At 40.9% G+C, this 19,552-nt stretch overlaps 1 protein-coding gene across 1 annotated transcript in view; it reads left to right on the top strand.

Annotated features, from left to right (window-relative positions):
* The window catches only part of PRKG1 (protein kinase cGMP-dependent 1), a 346,287-nt gene that overhangs the window by 161,169 nt on the left and 165,566 nt on the right, over window positions 1–19,552 (top strand). The window contains 1 exon segment of the mRNA XM_019618026.1: window positions 5,663–5,768. Within this exon segment, the coding sequence (XP_019473571.1) occupies window positions 5,663–5,768 (106 nt within the window).

The following is a 19,552-nucleotide window of genomic DNA, read 5'->3' as shown; positions in this document are numbered from 1 at the left end:
TCCTACACTGCAGGACCCACGGCAATGGGAGGTGCTAATTTAGTCAAACATCGTGCAAATCCAGATAAGGAATTGATTTTATTGGAGGCCTGAAAGAAGCTCAAGTACTGAAGCACCATGAACAGCATTTACCCTCAGTACTCCAGGTGAGACCTACAGCCTGGGAACTTCAGTGCACTGTGGTTTTGTGTTACATCCAGGATGTGCATTTTTGACACTGGAATAGTCAAGCTCAGAGAGGGAGATGGCAGGAAAAAAAAAAAAAGGAAGATCAAAGTAAGGGTGCAATCTAGCTCTACATTTGCCAGCTCACACTAATAACACTAATATACCGATAATTCAAGCACTCGTAAAAGCACACGTTTATGGGCACTGTACTTTAAAGGCCATTCCCAAATGGGCAGCCCAGAAGACATGGATGGAGCAGATGCAAACTTCACTGCACACATAGCACGCTGCTGAATTGTGTAGCTGTGTTTGCTACAAAGCTGTGCTCGTACCATGAGAAGGTTGCAGCTGCGTGCCAACTCCGGCCACAGGATGCAAAAGTATTGTCTTCTGCTTCTGTGGATGTGTTTTCATTTTTTATTATTGAAATCCAATTTTAGGAGCACGTGGATATAAATCATGCTGGAGGAAGAAACGTTAATGTGTTTTTTCCCTGTCTCTGCTTGAATGTTGCTTCTTTCATTGTCCCAGTATAAAACTACACCTTTGTTCGTGCACCATGGAGTGGCAAAGTAGCACCGTGGGGCTCAGTGAGGGGGATCTGTTGAGAAAGCAGAGAGTATTGGGTTGAACCCTTCCTTGTACTGATGCCACCATTGTCAGAATCTGGAAGCACGATTGTCTGAGAGAGGAGAAAAGTGTTGTTGCTCCAGCTGTTAAATAAATCCCCTCTGTGCCACATCCTGAAGCAGAGCCTGCTGGGTCTTCCTGCATCATTCATGGTGTGTCTGGAGGGGTAGAATAATGCAATATGCTCCCTCTGTTTAGTTAAATGTACACATGCTTTTCATCATTATTTTATAAGATACACACTATGAGACACAAGTACTGGAAATGACTCCATTTCTGCTGCAGCTTAATTTTCTTAGCAATCCCACAACACCTAACACAAGTTAGGATGGGTACTTTACTTACCCCCACTGCCAGAAAGACCCTGAGACACAGTTCTTTGCCTGAGGGTTTTCTGAGCAGAGAAACAGTGATTTGAATAAAACAGCCTAAAAGCAGAAGTGAGGCAGTGAATTCTGCCTGCAGGGCTGGGCAATGAGGGACTCCAGGTCCTGCAGCACAGTCGGCATATGCTTCGGCTGAGGATGTCAATATTGTTTTCAATTAAACTTTCCAGTCCCCCCTTATTTCCCTTCCTTTGCGTATAATGAAGGGAGAAAAGGAGCAGCTCCTCTCTGAGCCTCAAGCTCTTGAGTTTCACCCACTGGGTCCACAGGGTTAAAAGAATGGGAAAGGAAAACTTCTTTCTCTGTCAGGACGTGCCCCAGCTCTCACCAACTGCAGCATCTCCATTAAAACAGTAAGTCTTGCCATGCCGAACACTGGAAATGCAAACTTGGATATCAAGTTTTTTTCCCCTGTCCTGTTCTCATCTGAAGAACTATGGCTCTAACAAATGTGGTGATGATACCATATTGGTATTTCTGATCAGCAGCATCATGGAAAACGACAGGTTTTGCACGTTTACAAGTGGGATTTAGGAATCAAAGAACTCAACTCCTTGTCCTGGGCATCCCTATTGCCCCTTCATATTTATCGCAGTGTGTATCTTACGGTATACCCTGGGTTGTGAGCACCACCCATACTACTTTTTCATTTGTCATTGCCAGGCAAAATTTAGTGGCTTCTGGGATGATCAACGATTGCATTATGTGGAATTATAGAAATAAAACTAAACCCCAGCTATAACGTCTGAAGTATGAAAAAGTGCAAAGGAGCCCATCAACTTTAATTGTAGTGTAACTCCCTTTAGCTCTTTGGATTGCAGTGTAATATTTTATTGAGAGATCTTATGAAACCCGTATTACAGTTAGATGGACACACACCTGTTTTCAGTGTGTTATTTACCACTTTCCCTTACGATTTTGGTTCTTACAGTCAGAGGATAAGCTTTCCTCCTGAGATCATGCTTCCCAGAAAGGTTTCTAACACGTGCTTTACGCAGAGGGATGGATGAGAAAATCACTTCTCTCTGTGTCTTCTATGACTCAGTTGCTTGCTTTGGGATTGACTTCATGGTGTACTTCCCACATACATAGCTTTCATCTCTGGGGCACTCATAAATGTATCTGTTTGAAGTTGCTAACATCTTCCAGTCTCACAGAGCTCGTGCTGCTCCACGCTCACCCTCCAACACATTTATGGAGGATTTGAAGCCTAATGAGATGATACCCGCACCTGATCATAAGGGTCTTATTGGCATCTAAATCTCTGCTGTCATTAGCTATTATTGCAATATTATTTACCATCAGGCACAATAAAAGCATCAGCAGAGAGTATAATGAGCAGTACAGAAGGGCAGTGTCTGCATGTGCCTTCACCTGAGCTGCACGGCCCTGGTTAGCGAGCTGCTGTGCATCTGTGTCTGCTATCTTTATATAAAGTGGCTGTGTGTAAACATGCGTAGCTACACCAGTAGTGATGTAGTTGCATGTATCTACTTGCATGTATACACATACATAACTTGGGGGTGCCAGAGGGTAACTTCAGGGAGCTGTGGCTTTTTGTAGGCTCATTAAAAGCCTCTCCTCCTGTGCTCCCATGCAGGCTGCCAGGGCTGCAGCCATTTGTCTTACAGAGCAATTTCCAGCGGACATAAATGGATCCTTGTTTTGCTCGAGAGGTACTAAATTACCTTTACTGTTAACCTGGCCGTATTAAGAGGCCGAGTAGGAGCGTGCATGGCACATGCCGCGCAGTGGTGGCTTTCTGGTCTTGTGGGACTGATATCAGAAACGACATAGTGCTTATGTAGCATCTGTATCAGAGGAGAATGAGGGAGTGTTGGCTGCTTATCTGGCTCCTCGGTGCCTGCGTGGATTGCGGAGATAGGTGGTATCTCTGCAGCTACAGCTGACCCCATTGTGCAAAGGAAAATACACCGTAAGATTGCCGTCAACTACACGTGTGAAATAGAAAGATGAGTTAGCTGCTAGCTATCAGTCAGATTTAAGGCAGTGATACTGCACTTCCTATGAGTGTAAGTGGCAGATCTCCAGCATGGCAGTGAGGTTCCTCGGGTGGTGCTGGAGCTGTGAACGGAGCCCAGCAGGAGTTTGGCCCCAGCCAGACAAAGCCGTGGAGGGCCAGCTGGCTGGGGCTGATTCTGGGAGGAAACTCCTGCTCTTCAGCTGTTGGCATACGGTGATGAATCTTAAAATACATGGTGAAACTGCATCAGGCAGGATTATTTATGGGAAGGATGCCCTGTCTTTCAGAGTTACAAGAGGCAGTAGAAAGAACAGTAAAGTCAGATAATTGCTGTCTTTGGAGCTCACTCAACTTGTGGTGTCAGCTGAACAGCTAAGCCTTTCCTGTGAAGGTTGTATGAAAACAGTACAGGTGGAACCTCTAATTTCTCCCCACAGAATGTCTGCACTTGATGATCTGCTAAGATGTGTTGGAAAATACGTGTTTGTGGCAGGGCACTGTGATGCCGTTGGATCTTTTATTCCAAAATGTAAACTGTATTTCACTCATTGTTTCCACATTTGCTAATCTTTTTAAAAATTCCTTTTTTAATATTGAATTATCCATGGTTTTGCTATTCATTACCAACCAAGTTACCTTATTTACCTACAGTCCTTCATTGTACTGTATAAAAAGCAGTCTGAAATGATCAGCTAGCTGAAATTACCTGCACTTCTTCACATCTGATGGAAAGAGTTCCTTTACAAGCCTGTGTTTTCCTACTCCCACTAAATTTACTGAGACTGTGCACTTTCTGGTGACTTGATGTCAGCCTTCATCAGCAAATACAACAGGAGAGTTTCCTTTCCAGTGTCCTCCACAACTCTGTTAAATAAAATTCTTTTCTTCCTCTTTTATTAGAGCTCGTCTGAAAGCAAGTTAATGACTTTATGTATGAGCAGAAAAACAGAAAAATTGGGATCCCATTCGTATTATGTGTCTCCTCCGCTTTTCAGAGTGGAAAGTGAAAACCTGTATTTTTCGGAAGGATTTCATACTGAAAGCTGTAAATCATACTTTCCAATCTGTTTAATTCTAAAACAAAAAGCATTTCTCAAATAGGAACTTCTGTCTTGAAAATTACGCTCCGAAAAGAAATTTCTGATAAATTCACTTTGTTCTGCAGTGCAATTTGTGAAGAAAAATTGTGATTTGCGCTTGTAAGATTTTACTTCCTGTGACTGTCGATATGGGTAAAACCTCAATAACCAGACTGTTTGTGAACTGAAAGACTAGAAAATAAAAGCAAAATAATTTATTAGATTTTATTCATGAGAAGATATCTAAATATTTTATTGAAACTATTTTCTCACTATTTTTCCCTGTAGTAAAATGAGATATGAAGATGGAATTTATTGCAATTACTATCTGAAAGAAAATAAGACTGCAGAGGTCTTGAGAGTAGTTTTGTTGAACTGTTCCTCTAAGGAGAAACTCTTTATTAGTAGGTCTGTGTATGAAAGCGTTTATAGTTAATACAAATGTCTAAGCTGCTTCTAAGATGAAAATCTGGACCATTTTGGTTTCTGTGCATTATGTTCACATGATACTGTTTTCTTTTAGCGTAATGCAATGTTAACCTTTTTTATTTGGTTTTGCAGTGGGATTCTTACTTCAGAAATATATGGTTTAATATATGGTGTGTAGTAATGAGTTCTTGAAACTTATCAGAAATGTGGCTATGAAAATTGAAAAAAAAATATTTGAAAGCTCCAAAAACTGTAATAACACCTCTGGACACCTCTCAAGGTCAATGAGAAGTTTGTCATAGAATCACAGAATTCTATAGAATTTGTTTGAGTTGGAAGGGTCCTTTAAAGGCCATCTGGTTCACCTTCCTGCAGTGAACAGGGACACCCCCAGCTCCATCAGGTGCTCAGAGCCCCGTCCAGCCTGACCCTGAGTGTCTCCAAGGATGGGGCATCCACCACCTCTCTGGGCAACTTTTAACTGTGCCTCACCACCCTTACTGTAAAAATCTTCTTCCTTATATCCAAACTTCTTGTCACGTACATTGAAAGTAGAATGAAACCTTAATGATTTGTTCCGCCTCTCAAACATGATAATGTGCTAAAAACGTCCCCAAATCACTCATTGTCATTGGCCACGCATCGAGAGTGATGCATCCCAGTTGATAAACCCAGCCCCTAATCCATTGCCTGCTTTCAGCCTGACTTCTCCCCATCTCAGTGGCACGATTAGTTTTAGACAATCTTCCCATAGCCCACGTACAGTAGAGATAAAATTTAGCTAGATGCATATTTTGAATCACTTCAATGCATGCTTAGTCCATTGTCTGGCAGATGAGTTTAACATTACTATTTTGAAGTGTGTACCCATTTTCATGTTTTCTCATGACGTAATTAGTTTCCTCTGCATTTCACAACAAATTTTCAAATTCTGAAATTTTGCTAATTACATTTTTCCCCTTGTCTTTGTTTTTTTTTTTTCCTAGCTCTCGTAAATGTGAAACTTTGGGCTATTGATCGGCAATGTTTTCAAACAATAATGATGAGGACAGGCCTCATCAAGCATACTGAGTATATGGAATTTTTAAAAAGGTATGGCGCTTGTTTTCTTTATAAGAAATACAGTGAAACTGTTGTCCTCATCTTTGACTTTTTTGTGAATGCAGTGTTTGATTTGTGTTCTTTCAATTTCTTTTTGTTTGCTGTTTAACCATCTGTAAGTGGTATGCTCCAGCCAAAGTTGGGTGATCACCAAGAGGGGTTGCATTGCTTTAGTTTCATTCCCATTGTGAGTTATTCATTTGCAAAGAGTCCCACAGCCGTCATGTAAATGAAGCTTTGCTATGAGTCATTCAAAGCTTCTCTTATTGCAGAAAATGCCCATCAAATAAAAACCTCCCTGTGGAAGCATCTGGTTGTAGAACCAAGTCCATTTTAAGTGCACTTTTGCATTTCTACAGGCAAAATGCAAGTTTCTAGTGAAGCAAAAGCTGTAGATTTCTGTAAAGCGTGGTTTAAATGAGTAGCAAGAAAAGCATAAACGTTCACTCTTTAATTTTGACCTCAGTCTCACAAACATCATTCTGTTAGTGCTGCCATCCCAAAGTATGACAAATCCTCCTTACCAAAGCAGTGGCTGATATCCCAATAATTCATGTCTGTCATAGCAGTGAAGAACTGCCTACATTTCATATCAGCAAAGCAATAGCAAATAGGAGCATAACATCACCGAATCCTAGAGAAGAAAGTTGCCTGAGTCAGAGTGACGTTGTAAGTAATTCCATCGTTATTAAGTCATTACCGCAGCAGATTTGTCCCAGATCAGAACGTTCTCTGATGAATCATTCCCCTCCCAAGCAAAAGTGATGAGAGGTAATGTACCCGAGAGGTACATTCCTTTGCTGGAAAGAAGGTGGGAACTTGCATAAATTTCATCCGATTTCAGCTCCTTTTCCCCACCTCTCGCCATGTGGAGGCTATACTTGATTTCTCTTTTTCTAAAAAGGGAGGTAGTAAAAATAACATACAGACATTAAATAAACCTATGCGATACTTTAGCTGGATGCCACAAAATTGGGCAGTCCCACAGGGGCCAGCGTGGGTGACCTCTGTTCCCATCATCTGCAGGGAAAGCTCTGAGGATAATTTAAAAGTAATAAAAGATTGATAACAATAACAAACTAAAGAGATTGGTGATGCTGCCTGGCCTCTAATGGGGACAAGATGTTACCCCAGAGAGGACCGGGAGCTCCATGAAGATGTTCTGCTGCTCAGGAGCAGCCATCAAAGCCCAGCTTTTTCCAGCTGTCTCAGTTTGTCTCAGTTTGTGGTTGTTCACAGGCGTACTCAGGAGAGGAAACAAAAACCTGTTGCTGTGTCGGAAGCGTTTAAAAAGTCATGAATTCAAATGTTAACGTGCAGTGGCCTTTCTTGTGTGCTGGTGAATGAAACAAAGAAAATGAATGTAAGATCACTTTTGGTTGTTCGTTTGCTTCTGGCTCTCTTTGGAAGAGGATGCTGTGCACATAGTAAGCTCATAAGCTTTGAGCTTTAATAGAGCTTTTCTAGATCATCAAGATTAATGTCGATGCATGTTGCACTGAGCCTGCCCAGCTTTAATTTTAGAGCTAATAGTGTAAGGAAACAACTGATGATTTTTCTCTTACTCTATCTTCTTGCTCACAGTGTGTCAGGAGTGTATTAATGCTGAAAGGCTAAAAAAAAAAGTTAAAAGAAGGCAAATACATTTCAGAAAGGCTAAAAGCAAGCAAGTATGTTTTCTTTAAATCTTACTGTTTCAGTTTTGGAAAATATTTGTCATACAGAATGGTTGCAGCATGGAACAGTAACTTTCCATTGCATTGTCCAGTTGTGCTCTATGCATCAATAGCTACCTCAAGCTCATCATAAATGCTTTTTTTAATTTAAATGAGGTATTAGATGCTCGTCTGTAAGGATGCTTCCCTTCTAAATGTTTAAGGAAAAAATACATTAAATCTTGAGAACGAGGAAAATGTTGTCAATTGTTTACCGTATTTGTTCTTTTTTCCTTTATTAATAAAGTTAATGAAAATGTTCACCAAGAAACAAAATCAAAATAAATATTTAAATGAAACCTATTCACAGAGAAGTGAGTGAGGCTGGAAAGCATTATCTTTGCCCTTAGCACTCTGAAAAAGTTGTCTTTCATAATCTTTCCATTAGTCACAGTAGTGTAACAGTCATTCCCTTCAATAGAGTGCTTTTGCCTGCAGACAAAACACAATAGAAGTGCAGCTTGTCAGGGTGAGATGTGATCCTTCCTATCTTCTTATTCATCTTACTCACAGTAGCCACAGTATGTGCATAGGTGTCACCAGGGCTCCATTTGGTCACTACAAAATACTACCCCTTTGGCCAGTGTTTGTCATCTGCTGTGGTTTCTGTTGAAAGAACATATTGATGAAATGGATCTGCTATTATTTGCTTAGTTTCACCCTTTTATCTTCAGAGAATATATGGTCTAGTCCTTCCGAATGCTGTGGGAAAACCATAAAATGTACATTTCCTGGCTAAGAAATCCCAATCTATCTTTCCAGCGGATACTGTGCTGGAAAACTGTCTCCTCATCAGCTCCAAGGAGTGGTACGTAGCTCTCATGGATTTACAGAAGTTGAAATAACTGCTTGATTTACGTAAAACAACGATAGTCTGGAGCTAGGAGCAACTGAACATTCTCTTTTTCATAGCGTTTAGGATGAACTGGTCTCTTTATCCTGCTCTATCACTTGTAAAGTTAATGGATTATCCTTGAAATGATCAAAAGATGGCCTAGTTCCATAGCAGCACCTGCTTCAAGTAGAGGATGAAAAATCCAGGCTGTTTTTTGATCCCTGCACGTACGCTAAACACCAAATCATAGCACGATTCCCTTTGAAACACAAATTTTCAGTAGCTCATTATGTAGCTGAATCCATGCTAGATTAAGCTAGCTCAAAGCGCAGCTAATGTGCAGACAATGGTAAAGAGTTAAATTATATCATCTAAAAAAATTCTGTAGATTTAATAACAACTTATGGCTGAAAATGCTGAACATTTCATCTTCGATCTTTACCCAACTTAGTGCTTACTGTATATCATTGAATATACTTGCCCTTACACGAGCAAGAAGGAGCATTATTCTGCTGTGAAAGTTGTAGCTGTGCTAAATCCACCATACATCTCACTGCAACATTCATAATGTTAAGGTTATAGTGATTTTCTTCTCAAGTCTGTAATGAAGAACGGTGTTTAAGCAAGATCAGAATATTTCAGTTAAGGAAAAAAAAAGCATTTATACAATAAAATTGTTCAAGAAATACGATGGGAAAATGGAGCAGGTGTAGTCATTTCCTGCTAAATCATAAAAGTTTTAAGGAGGGTTACAAGTATCTTCAAAAAGGCCAGGATACCTTTGGAAGAGTAAACATTATAATTATTTTTTTTTTGCAAAAACTTTCTAGATGTGCCATAAAAAAACGCCTTCTGTTCTGGTCCACCGTGTAAACTCTGATTCATCCAAGATCCTGGAACAGATCAGGCAACAAATGATGAATATTGTATGTAGCCTTGGAGGAAGGATCTAACTTTAGATGCGGAAAATTAAAGGACATTACATGCTTACAGTCACACAACCTTGAATTTTGCTTAAACTTCATGTTAATTTAGAAGCTCCTATCTTGCTGAAAAAATCCCAGTCTTCAGTTTTTAACGTTTTGTTGTAGTGCTTTGGCTTGATCTTGAGTCTGTCTTATAATCTCACTTAAGTCAAAAAAGTTTAAGTGGGAAGTTTTAATCTGATGAAGTATGTCAGAAATGTGACTTCATGCCCTCATGGCTTATCGACATGGGGAGTCGTGCTGGTAAAGTTATCTGCGTAGAAACACAGATGTAACTGCTTCAATACTGAAATTGGCAGAGAAAGTTTTGCATTTCGTTTGAGTCATTTATAACCAAGAGAAAAGCAAATACAAAACTGTGTGAAGGTTTATCAAATGATTGTCTTCGACGAATCGCCTGCAGTTTCATGCAAAACGTTTCACACAGTGCATCATAGGGTGAAATTATACTGGACAGAAGTGGGAGAGAAATTAAAAGAGTGAGGCAAGGGGAGAACAGGCTTTTGAAAAAGAGAGTTGGAAAGTGAATTAGTGGAGTATGTATACGTTAGGAGAGTTTCAAGTGACTGAATCTGTGAAACAGGCATTGGCCTAAAGAAGACAGTTTTTGTGGAGGACAGGAACATAGGCAAAGTGAACAGTGGGGATAGCTGAGAAAGAGGAAAAGGGAAAATATTTCCAGAAGATAAATAAGTACGTTTATTCTTAATGCAAATTCATATGGAAAGACGGAAGTACTGGTTTCAAACTGAGACCCCATCTAGACCAGCATCCTTTTCATCCCAACGTGGTGCCCAAGGCCAAAATGATGGGCCCATCCTGCCTGAGGCAGGTGTGCAGGGTAGGACTTTGAAGACCAAGTGTGTCATCTTCCAGTGATGCTGCTTACCTCCCTAAGATGCGTCCATCAGCCACTTCTAGGATGTGCTGGCTTTCTAGGACAATCCAAAGAGTGTCACTTGCAGGAAGGAGTTGAACTGTTGTGTCAGGACCACATTCCCTCTGACCTCAGAGGCACCAACAAGGCATTCACCCCAGCTGTCCAGGCTGACACCAGCTCAGTCCTGTAATCCATGAACTGTGCAGTGGGTAGTGTGACAGAAACCATACGTCCAGGCAATGGTCTCCTGGATGGAGCAGAAATTCTTGAAACATCCAACTGGCATCTCCCAAGAACAGAAGATGAAATGATGTGACTTAAAAGTCAGCTTCGTCAACTGTGCCCCAAAGTGACCACAAATATTATGTGCTCATCATATTACATGTGACATATTGCCCAGGAAAGAGTTAAAAACAGAATGAGGTAATTAATACATAATTAGATGGAGATTGCTTTCCAGCTCCTATCTGTGGAAAGCTCTGAATCTTTTTTTCTCTTCTGAAATATTCACTGGTGCTTTTCAGGCCTCTCTTGCCTGTTAGCATAACTCAGGCAAGGCAGATCGCATGCCAGCCACAATTCCAGTCTGTTTTGCAGAGCTGTCAAGCACTTCCTTTCTCTCTTAAGATACACTGCTTCTTTTATCGCCTGACACTGCCTAAAATCCACAGGTCTGCTAAGAGAGGGAAGATTGAATAACTGATCTGCATTAGAGCACAGTGGTGATTTTAACTGGGAAATGTAATCAGCTGGACTCCTTCCACATCCGGAGAGCAAGACTGGCTTTGAAGAGAGCACCTGGAAGTGATGGGAGGCTCTTTCAGTGCAGACCTCCATCTAACAGCTGAGATCTTCAGCCACCCTGATGCCACCGAGGGTTAAAATTGTTCTTTTCCATAATTGATCAATGTGAGCAAAAGAGGAATCGTTAAGATGGCAGAAAATGAAAGTCAACTTTGAGCTCATTTAGTTTGGAATTCTTCATGGGCTTGCAGGACTCCTCAGTTATCCTTAAAATGAAGAATAAATTCATCCTTGTTTGCAGCAAAACAAAGAACTTCCCTAGATGGTTTGCCTCTCAGTGTGTTTTTTAAAGGTGAGACAAAAATACAGCTTAGCCCTTGACTCAGAAGGTGGTGTTGGAGTCGCCTGGGCTTCTAGTGGGAAAGGCTAAGCTATGTTTTGGATTTGGAAATGGCACCAAATCTTGCCTGTCTGTTGTTTTAAACTCAGTTGGGCTCAGGATGCTGAAGAGTGCCTTGAAGGAAGTTTATGTGCGCAAGTGGCTGAGTGTAAGGGATGGGTTTTGCTGCACCACGGTGCGCGGGTGGGTGCTGAAGCAGAACTGAAATGATGTGCCGTGGTATCAAGCTGTCAGCTTTCAACAAGAAAAACAGTCTTTGTGTTATCTTCTGGAGGCAAGGAAGGCAGGAGAGGAGATTTAAAAATAGTTTTGTAATGGCTGTTTTTTTTTTAACATAGCCTCCATAATCCCATGTGATGCTGTTAATGCTTGTGAAGTGGCTGGGACAGACACTTTTTTTAAGAAGTGGAGAGTTAATATTGACCAATTATGGTTTTAATCTAAGGAAAATGTCTGTTGGAAGCAATGCACCACAAGGGAAAGGGAGGAGGACTGAAGAGAAGGAAAAAGTATAGTATTCCTCATGATTCAAAGCAGGAGAAAGGGGGAGGAAAAAAACCTGTTTTATTTCAGCTCAAACAACTACAATAGCCCAACCGATGAAGGGAATTGAAGGTAGCTGACCCCAGACCACACTCAGGAGGGTGCTGGTCTCCATAGGGCGTGCTGCCGTTTCACTACTGCTGCAGATTGACAGAATCACTGCTTGCACACAGCATATCTGGGTGCTTACCCAGCACCTGGTTCTGGGTTCAGCATCTGCTGCTAAGAACACCGTTCATACGGACTGGTTTGCTCTGATGCTGCTCTGCATATGTTTACCATCAGTCAGAGAATTCTCACTTCAGACTTGTGGGGATTTTTCTGTTTCCACACGTGCCTGTTACAGCTTAGCAGGATTGTCATAAAGTAAAATGGCTTTTCCCATTAAACACGCTTCCAGCTGAGGCAGCTTCAGGTTTTGATCTGCAGTTCAGCAGTAAATAGTTTACTGCTGGTGAGGTGATGGGCGACAGGCAGTGAGTTTGCTCCTGATGTCCATTTGTGGGGCAGCTGAGGGCTTTGCTGAAACGTGGGATTGACTTCTTTTGCAGGGAGACCCGACCAGGGAGTGCAGAGAGGGAAAAAGGATTTTGGAGTACTTGACTTTCTTTGCCTGGTCTTTTTTCTTTCATGCTGGAGTTTTGTAGGAGAGGTAGAATCTAATTTGCTGGTATGGCTGTGTAACATACTGTCATTACATTTCAAAGGAAAACAAATCAAGATCCTGTCTCTGTTCTGCCACATAAGGGCTTCCCCTCCCACCCCCCGTAGCAGTGATTGTATGAATAAATACCTTCGAAGATGCAGTCATGATCTCAATTGACACAAGATAATATTTTGTTTGTGTTAGCCTTTAAAAATAATGGCTTTTTTTTTTAACTTTTTAAGTTCCAAAATCACTTTTTTATGGCGGATGCTGTCTTTGATTTGTCATCAGTTACTGTTTCTTCCTATATGGGAATCATGTTTTACCTTTCTATTCATGCAGCATCTGATCTGAAGTGCAGATCAGTCAGCCAGAAGTATTTTACTGGCAAACCAGATATTAAGATGATTTCTTGCAGGTAGAAGGAACCACCATCTGGTTCTGTATTGTTGCAGTGGTGCTTCAGAGCCACCAGGGTGGTTACATTTGACATTCTGGCTGTCTGGAGAAGGAGAATTCCTGTTGGTAATTTTGTGTCAGGGCAAAACCAATTCCTTCCTGCTCTCTAACCATCACTGCTGTCAGGATTTGGAGGACAGGAGCTTTCTAAGCTCCCAGACAAACTGGGCTGAGCAATGTATTAAATGGTTCTCGGTGGCGAGTAGGAAATCAAGCTCCTTCCAACTCAATACAGAACATTCAGCATAACTGGAGATTTGTTAAGGTGTCACAGTTTGTTTAACGTAATTCAGTTCATCCTTACGCAGTTGACATATTGTATTGTGATATTATGTGAATGTTTGTGGCTGTGTATACCAGGAAGATTATTTTCCTTTGCTTGCTAAAATGTACTAAAGAGTTAGCACCTTGAGATTTGGGGTTCATTCTGCAAATACTGAAGTAGATGAGATTATTATATTTAAGATTATCCTGATCACATGATAGTGTTGCTTAAAATGAGTCTCTGCATGAGCTCCAGAACAAGATCTGCAGCACATAGCTGTATGCAGGAAAGCCATGCGTGGCTTCGTTGGGCTGTCCCTTACACCTGAGAAGATGAAAAGCAGCCCAGAATAACTAAGCAAGATGTGTTTGGTTGTTATTTTGCAAATGCTATATCATGATAATCACAGAATATCTCAATTTGCAGTGAACCCCATTAGGGTCACCAATATTTCTGATATTCGGCCAGTTTAGTTGTTTTTGGTCAGTAATGCTGATTTTAATGAATTATGCAACAGCTCAGAGGTGGAAGTGTAAAAGACAGTTAATGCAAAGCCAACATTTTTTAAATGGGACGATAATGTTCTTAGATAAAATGCATAACAGCTCAAATGGGTTCCAGATCATAAAGGAGGATGGATGATAGAGCTGTGAGAAACAGTAGACTCTTAGAAAAAGTAAGAAATGTGGCCAGAGGTTAAGCAAGGATAGCAATAAGCCTAGTGTTATAACACCGGTAATTCTGAATTATTGAAAGAAGGTGAAAAAGATTATGATGGATTCTATAATTCATTTCAAAATCAAGTTTTAATGCTTCTCTAATAATTGCATGCTGCTGTAAAGTAATTAGTTCCAAAAGGTCCTATGCCCTGCGTCGTACCAGACAGCGGAGTAAGTGGTTTATTATCTGACTTTCTCAATTTACTTATCTGTTATTTATAAGTAACTGATACCCATTTAGAATAACTCATGCAAATATTGATATTAGTTTTAAAGCTTAGGAGTAATCACAGAGAAGTCAGTCCTAATGCCTTTATCCTGGCAAAATGCAATTGTCTTTACTCCTCCGTTTATCAAGCTGTACTGCTGTAGCTTGCTGGCAATATTGGAAATAGCAAGGGATGAGGCCTTTGCCCATTGATTTCCCTCTTACGGCCGTGGGTGAGTCTGTGTTCCTTGTCCATCACTCTGCCCTCTGCCTGCGTGGCCTCATGTGACATCTGTCACCAACGGCTTGACTAGGTTGGCTGAATTTTGTACATTTGAAAATCCAGGTCCATTTCTTACCATTCGTTCTGAGAGGTGAGTTTCCCAAGGCACACCTACCTCTCTCTGTCTCAGGCCCCAAAGCCAGTTTTGGATCCCGTGGTGAGCATGCAGCCTTTTGATAATCACAGACATTTCAGAGCTCATCCTTGTGTTTGACATTTCTCACAAAAAGTATTTATCCACCTATCCAGCTTGTTATCGCACCAGGCAGTCTCCATTCCAGAGTTTATTTTCCTGCTCAAATTACAGATAGGTGCCTTTGAAAGCATCTGACAGTCCTCTGTCCTCCAAGGAATTAACTGATATCCAAGAGAAGGATTTCAGTAGTGCCAGCTGTCTGCTTTAAAACATTCTGGGGTTTGGCCAGGCAAACTGGAACTGGCCTTTGTGGTAGTAGCTGCTTCACTTTGCTTTCTATGTGGGCAGAAATGCATCTGGGGGCTTCTAATAATCAGATATTAATAGGTATCCGATCCCCTGTGAAAGATTATTATCATTAGTACCTATTTAAATGAGTGAGTAACCTAAACATTTCTTGACGGGAAAGTACAGGCTGAAGGTTAGCTCCTGCATCTCTTTTTTCCTCCTACTGTAAGAAAAATTTTGGCTCGTGGAAACCTTAGGATGTAACAGATTTTTTTGATTACCCGTTTTTGGATGAAGGACTGTAGTCTGACGTCACTACTTGGATGAATTAACTTGGGTTGATATTTTGTTCTCATTTGACCAAATGATGTAACTTTGGAGTTGCTTGCATGGTACCATCAACTTGCAGCCTAAAACAATAGATATTGAAAAATGGGCTGTATGTAACAGCCTGGATTTCCTTCAATTCATTATTAAGTTGAAATTAGTATCAACTTATCTTCCCTTTTTCTTTTTTCGTCCAGAGCAACAATGAATAGGCAGTGGACCAGTGTTCTTCACTGATCTTGCTTTACTAACCATGCAAACCCATCACAGAGAAATGTTCTTGCCAGCACTTGAGTGCAAGCGTTTTGTCTGGCCAGGGGCAATCATGCCTTTGAGTTATATTTGTCTGGAAACACCTCTGCCATAGAATTCTGCAGTATAGCATTCAAGTGCACTCCAAATCGTGTTTTTGTCTTCCAGTCACTTTCTGTTTTGTCATTGTGGGACCGCATAGCAAGTCATTAACAGGACTGGCCACAAAATGGCATCCAGTGCTGCACAAATAACTAATCACCAAGGGAAATCACTGCTCACTTGCTGGATACTGGGAATTTGCTGTAAAATTAACTCCTGCCTTTCTTATCCCAGTATAAGGGATAAGAACTCTGCATTTCTGGGCATATCTTTGTCCTGCAGCACTTCACAAAGCTTCTGTTTTGGCACGTGCCAATACTTGCAGAACTGTTAATCTCCTTGAGTTGGTAGTTGGAAAGCCAATTGGTCTCCAGGTGTTAGGGAGTCACCGATGACCTCCAAGGAAACTATGTTTACATCCTTGCAAACGTTTAAAACTTGTTGAACTTTTGAGAGGGAAAACAGTAGAGGAAGCGTCCTTTTTCCGCCCCTGGTGGAAAGGTTTGAGTACCAGCTAATTTCTAGAAGGGTATCTCAGACTTCATGTTTAAACAAACTGTCTGTTGATCTTAATGGAAAAAATGTGCCTGCAAACGCACAATGGCAGACAGCTTTTTGGCTGTCCATTTTTTTTGATGAAAGAATTGCAGATTTAGGGCTGTGTAATTTGTTAACAGAATATTTTGGAAGCAGTGAAAGAAACTTCAGCACTCTCGGCGATGGATTCCTTGCACAGTGAAGTGAGTGGCTACAAAGATGATGGGAGAGAGGTGGATGGAATTCATTCAGTTTAGAAAGGCTTTTGACACCATTGCCCACAGCACTGCCATTTAGGAGCTGAGGACACATGAGATATATGCACAATGGTTAGGTGGGAAAAAAGTTGACTTGGAGAGAGGTAACCAACAGCTTTGATGCCAGTGAAAATTAGAGTGAAGATTACAGGGCATCAGGGTTGGTGCAGGGACAGGTAGTCCACATCTCTTGACAACTTGGCTGTTTGTGCCAAGCCAAAGTTTGAGAAGGACCTGGAGAAATTTGTCTATTGCATCAAGAATCATAGAAATCGTTTGAATTGGAAGGGACCTTTATAGGTCATCTCATGAAAAATTTTGTCTAGGGAAAGTTGTGTGTTTGGGGGTACTGCTGTGTTTGGCTTTCTTATAGACTCGTGTAATGTTTCCACTTTTTACATCATCTTTCTGTCTGCTCTTTTTAATCTGATTTTTTTTCTTGCATTTTTTCCTCCTGTTAACGAGTACACTTTTGGCTTTGAAATAGTAGCAAAAGTTCACTGCAATTCAGATTTCAGATAAGCTGACAAAAAATTAAAACACTCTTTAAAAATTGACTATTAAATAAATGTAGCCATGACTTTTGTTTTCAGTATCCTTGGTAGGAAAAAGAAAAGGCTGTTGCTTAGGCCTAAGCAGTTAACAAGCTGATCTTTTAATTTCAGGGTTAGATACTTACCCAGGCAAAATACCATCCAAGAGGTAACACTTCATATGATGACCACCACTTGTAGGAAAAATAGGTCAGGATCAGCTTTGTTGCCATGGCAACTGCCTAATTGCTGGTGGAAAGACTAACTCGATGACTACGTGTACCATTAGTGAAACATTAGTTTCATTGCTGGGTCTTAAAGAGGCTTATTTTTACAATGAACTGATGGGCACTAAAATCACAAGAACAGCAGTTATTTTTCTGGTACTCTGTGTGGTTGTATTTAGGTTCTTTTCTGTGTTTCTGCACACTGGAGGTTGTGGTTTATGTATGAGAGCTTTCTGCTGGAAGGCTTATGGGGATTTCCTCCTCCTGGCAGTGTTAACACCACTGCAGCTTTATGGGAATGCCAGGCTGCAGTTATTTGCAGCCATCCTGGCTTAGCAGTGAGAGGCAGTTGGGTTACTCCTATCCTGAGTTCCATCTCAATAGAGAAGCCACATGACACAGCAGAAAACGTCAACATCAAAGTGATGCACTTGAGGAGGTTGCAGTGGGAACACAGCCGTCATGTACTTCATTTTTATCCTTTTATTTATATTGTCTAAAGTGAACGGACATGATAGAACTCTTAAAAACTGTAGCAGTCTGTGCAAGAAAGTGGTTGAGGCTTCAAAACCTCTATTTATCTGGGAAGATCTTTTCATCTACTCCCAGGACTTGCAGATTGTTTCTCATGAAGCTGTTGAGAAGACTTTGATGTGCGACTTCTACAACACACTTTGCATGAGAGAAATACACAGTAATTACATTACCGAATTTGTTACTTTGCTTTGACAAATTCAACTTGCCATTAACAGTGTCTGGTATGGCATCGAGTCCCAAGCATTAAGACACAGCCAGAAAGAAAATAGCTGAGAATTTAGGAGGGGAATGAAGGCATGAACAAAAGCTCCAGCTTCGCAGGGCAAAGAATAATTATTTCATGTTTAATTCCTGTCTCTCACTGTGTGTCTCTTACAGATGTTCTCTGAATTCAGGCCTATGCTTAGACCATTCCCAAACTCTAAAATTGTGCATGAAGCTTGAGGGAAGATGAAAGACTTCTCATAGTGCTGAGATTTGGTTTGAAAGGTGCAGGCAGGAATTGCAATATCACTAAGTAGTTAGCAGTCCATTCATTTGGAGTCCACTTTCTTATGAAGTATTCATTGAAATATAAATTTGCTGTGAAGTTGCTCAGTCTTCAGTAGGCTCAATGATAACAGCCTCTGTCCTTGCTGCTTCCCCCTGGCACTGCTAGTAGTATTTAGTAATGCGATATTGGCTAAGAACCTGCTTTGGACTCCGTTACAAAAGATGTTTTAGAAAAAGATTTGGAACAGATTGCCTGGGTTGAAAGATTTGCAGCTTGATTGAAAGCATGGGAAGTTAGAGTGTCATGGCTGGGGAATGGCATAAATTTGGCATAGTACTGCAGGGATGATGCCCAGTAGAGTAATGCGATACTTAGGTGATGTTAATTCTTTTAAGAAATAAAAGATCATTGGAAAGGAGTGACACCAATGACACTTTTGCCTACCAGCCCCAATTGAGAAAGCAAGCCTCCTCTAATAGAGGACCATGGCAGAAGTTGAAGAAAGGTGTTATTTCTTGACATTATCTGACATTTCTTTTCTGTAAGTTTATGGGAACTGCTGAATCACGGCCTGAACCTCTGATTGACCACCTGAGGCGAGCAATGAGTCAGCCACAGGAGCACAGCTGAAGGCAATTCACCTGTGCTGCAGGAAGAGGTGGAGCCTGGCTGCACCTCTCCTAGAGCCATTTAAGAGCTGACTGCCAGTGGGGAAGGATCTCTCTTGGAGATCGTTCCTCTTGGAGTCTTCTCAGCAAGCCCAGGACAAGGGTAAGCTTTCCACCTGTTTTTCTTTGGTGTGGTGACCTGTTTAGCCTAACTTTCCTGTATATTTCTTAATTATACCATCTGTACGTTCATTGATTGTACAGTAAGTCAGAAAGATCCAATACAGATCCACGAGTGGAGGTGTTTTGTTAACTGTGATTTAAATAACAGATTATAGAGAAGTGCTTTTTTTCTCTGCTGGAAAAGGTTGGCTCCTACTTTTGAAGAGCGCAAACAATACATATGTTTTAGTAAGCAAACTTGCATATCAAAGGGCTTAGACTTCTTTTCATCTTTCCTTCTGAGTGGCTGATAACTACTGTGTTGCCCAGCTAACCCAGCTGTGGATGAGAAACAGACTGATGTAAAAATAGAAATTGACGTGCGCATGTCCCTCAAATCTTTTTTTTTTTCTTTTTTCCCGAGGTCATTTGGTAAACCTTTACTAAAAGTGTATTTTAGCAAGAACAAAGATTTCTTCAAGAGTCTGATGTTATCTGTCACTTCAGTTAACTCTTAATAAACATAAAACCCTTAAGATGTGCTCATTTGAAAAATTCCTATTATTGTGTTTTGCCGATTGGAAATCCTTTTGGGATTAATACGTGTCAAAGTATACATTTGTTTGAGCAGAA

Source organism: Meleagris gallopavo, chromosome 8 (genome assembly GCF_000146605.3).
Source record: "Meleagris gallopavo isolate NT-WF06-2002-E0010 breed Aviagen turkey brand Nicholas breeding stock chromosome 8, Turkey_5.1, whole genome shotgun sequence".
Taxonomy (NCBI): domain Eukaryota; kingdom Metazoa; phylum Chordata; class Aves; order Galliformes; family Phasianidae; genus Meleagris; species Meleagris gallopavo.
The sequence above is the reverse complement of the archived record's forward strand: the minus strand, read 5'-3'. Positions and strand labels throughout refer to the sequence as shown.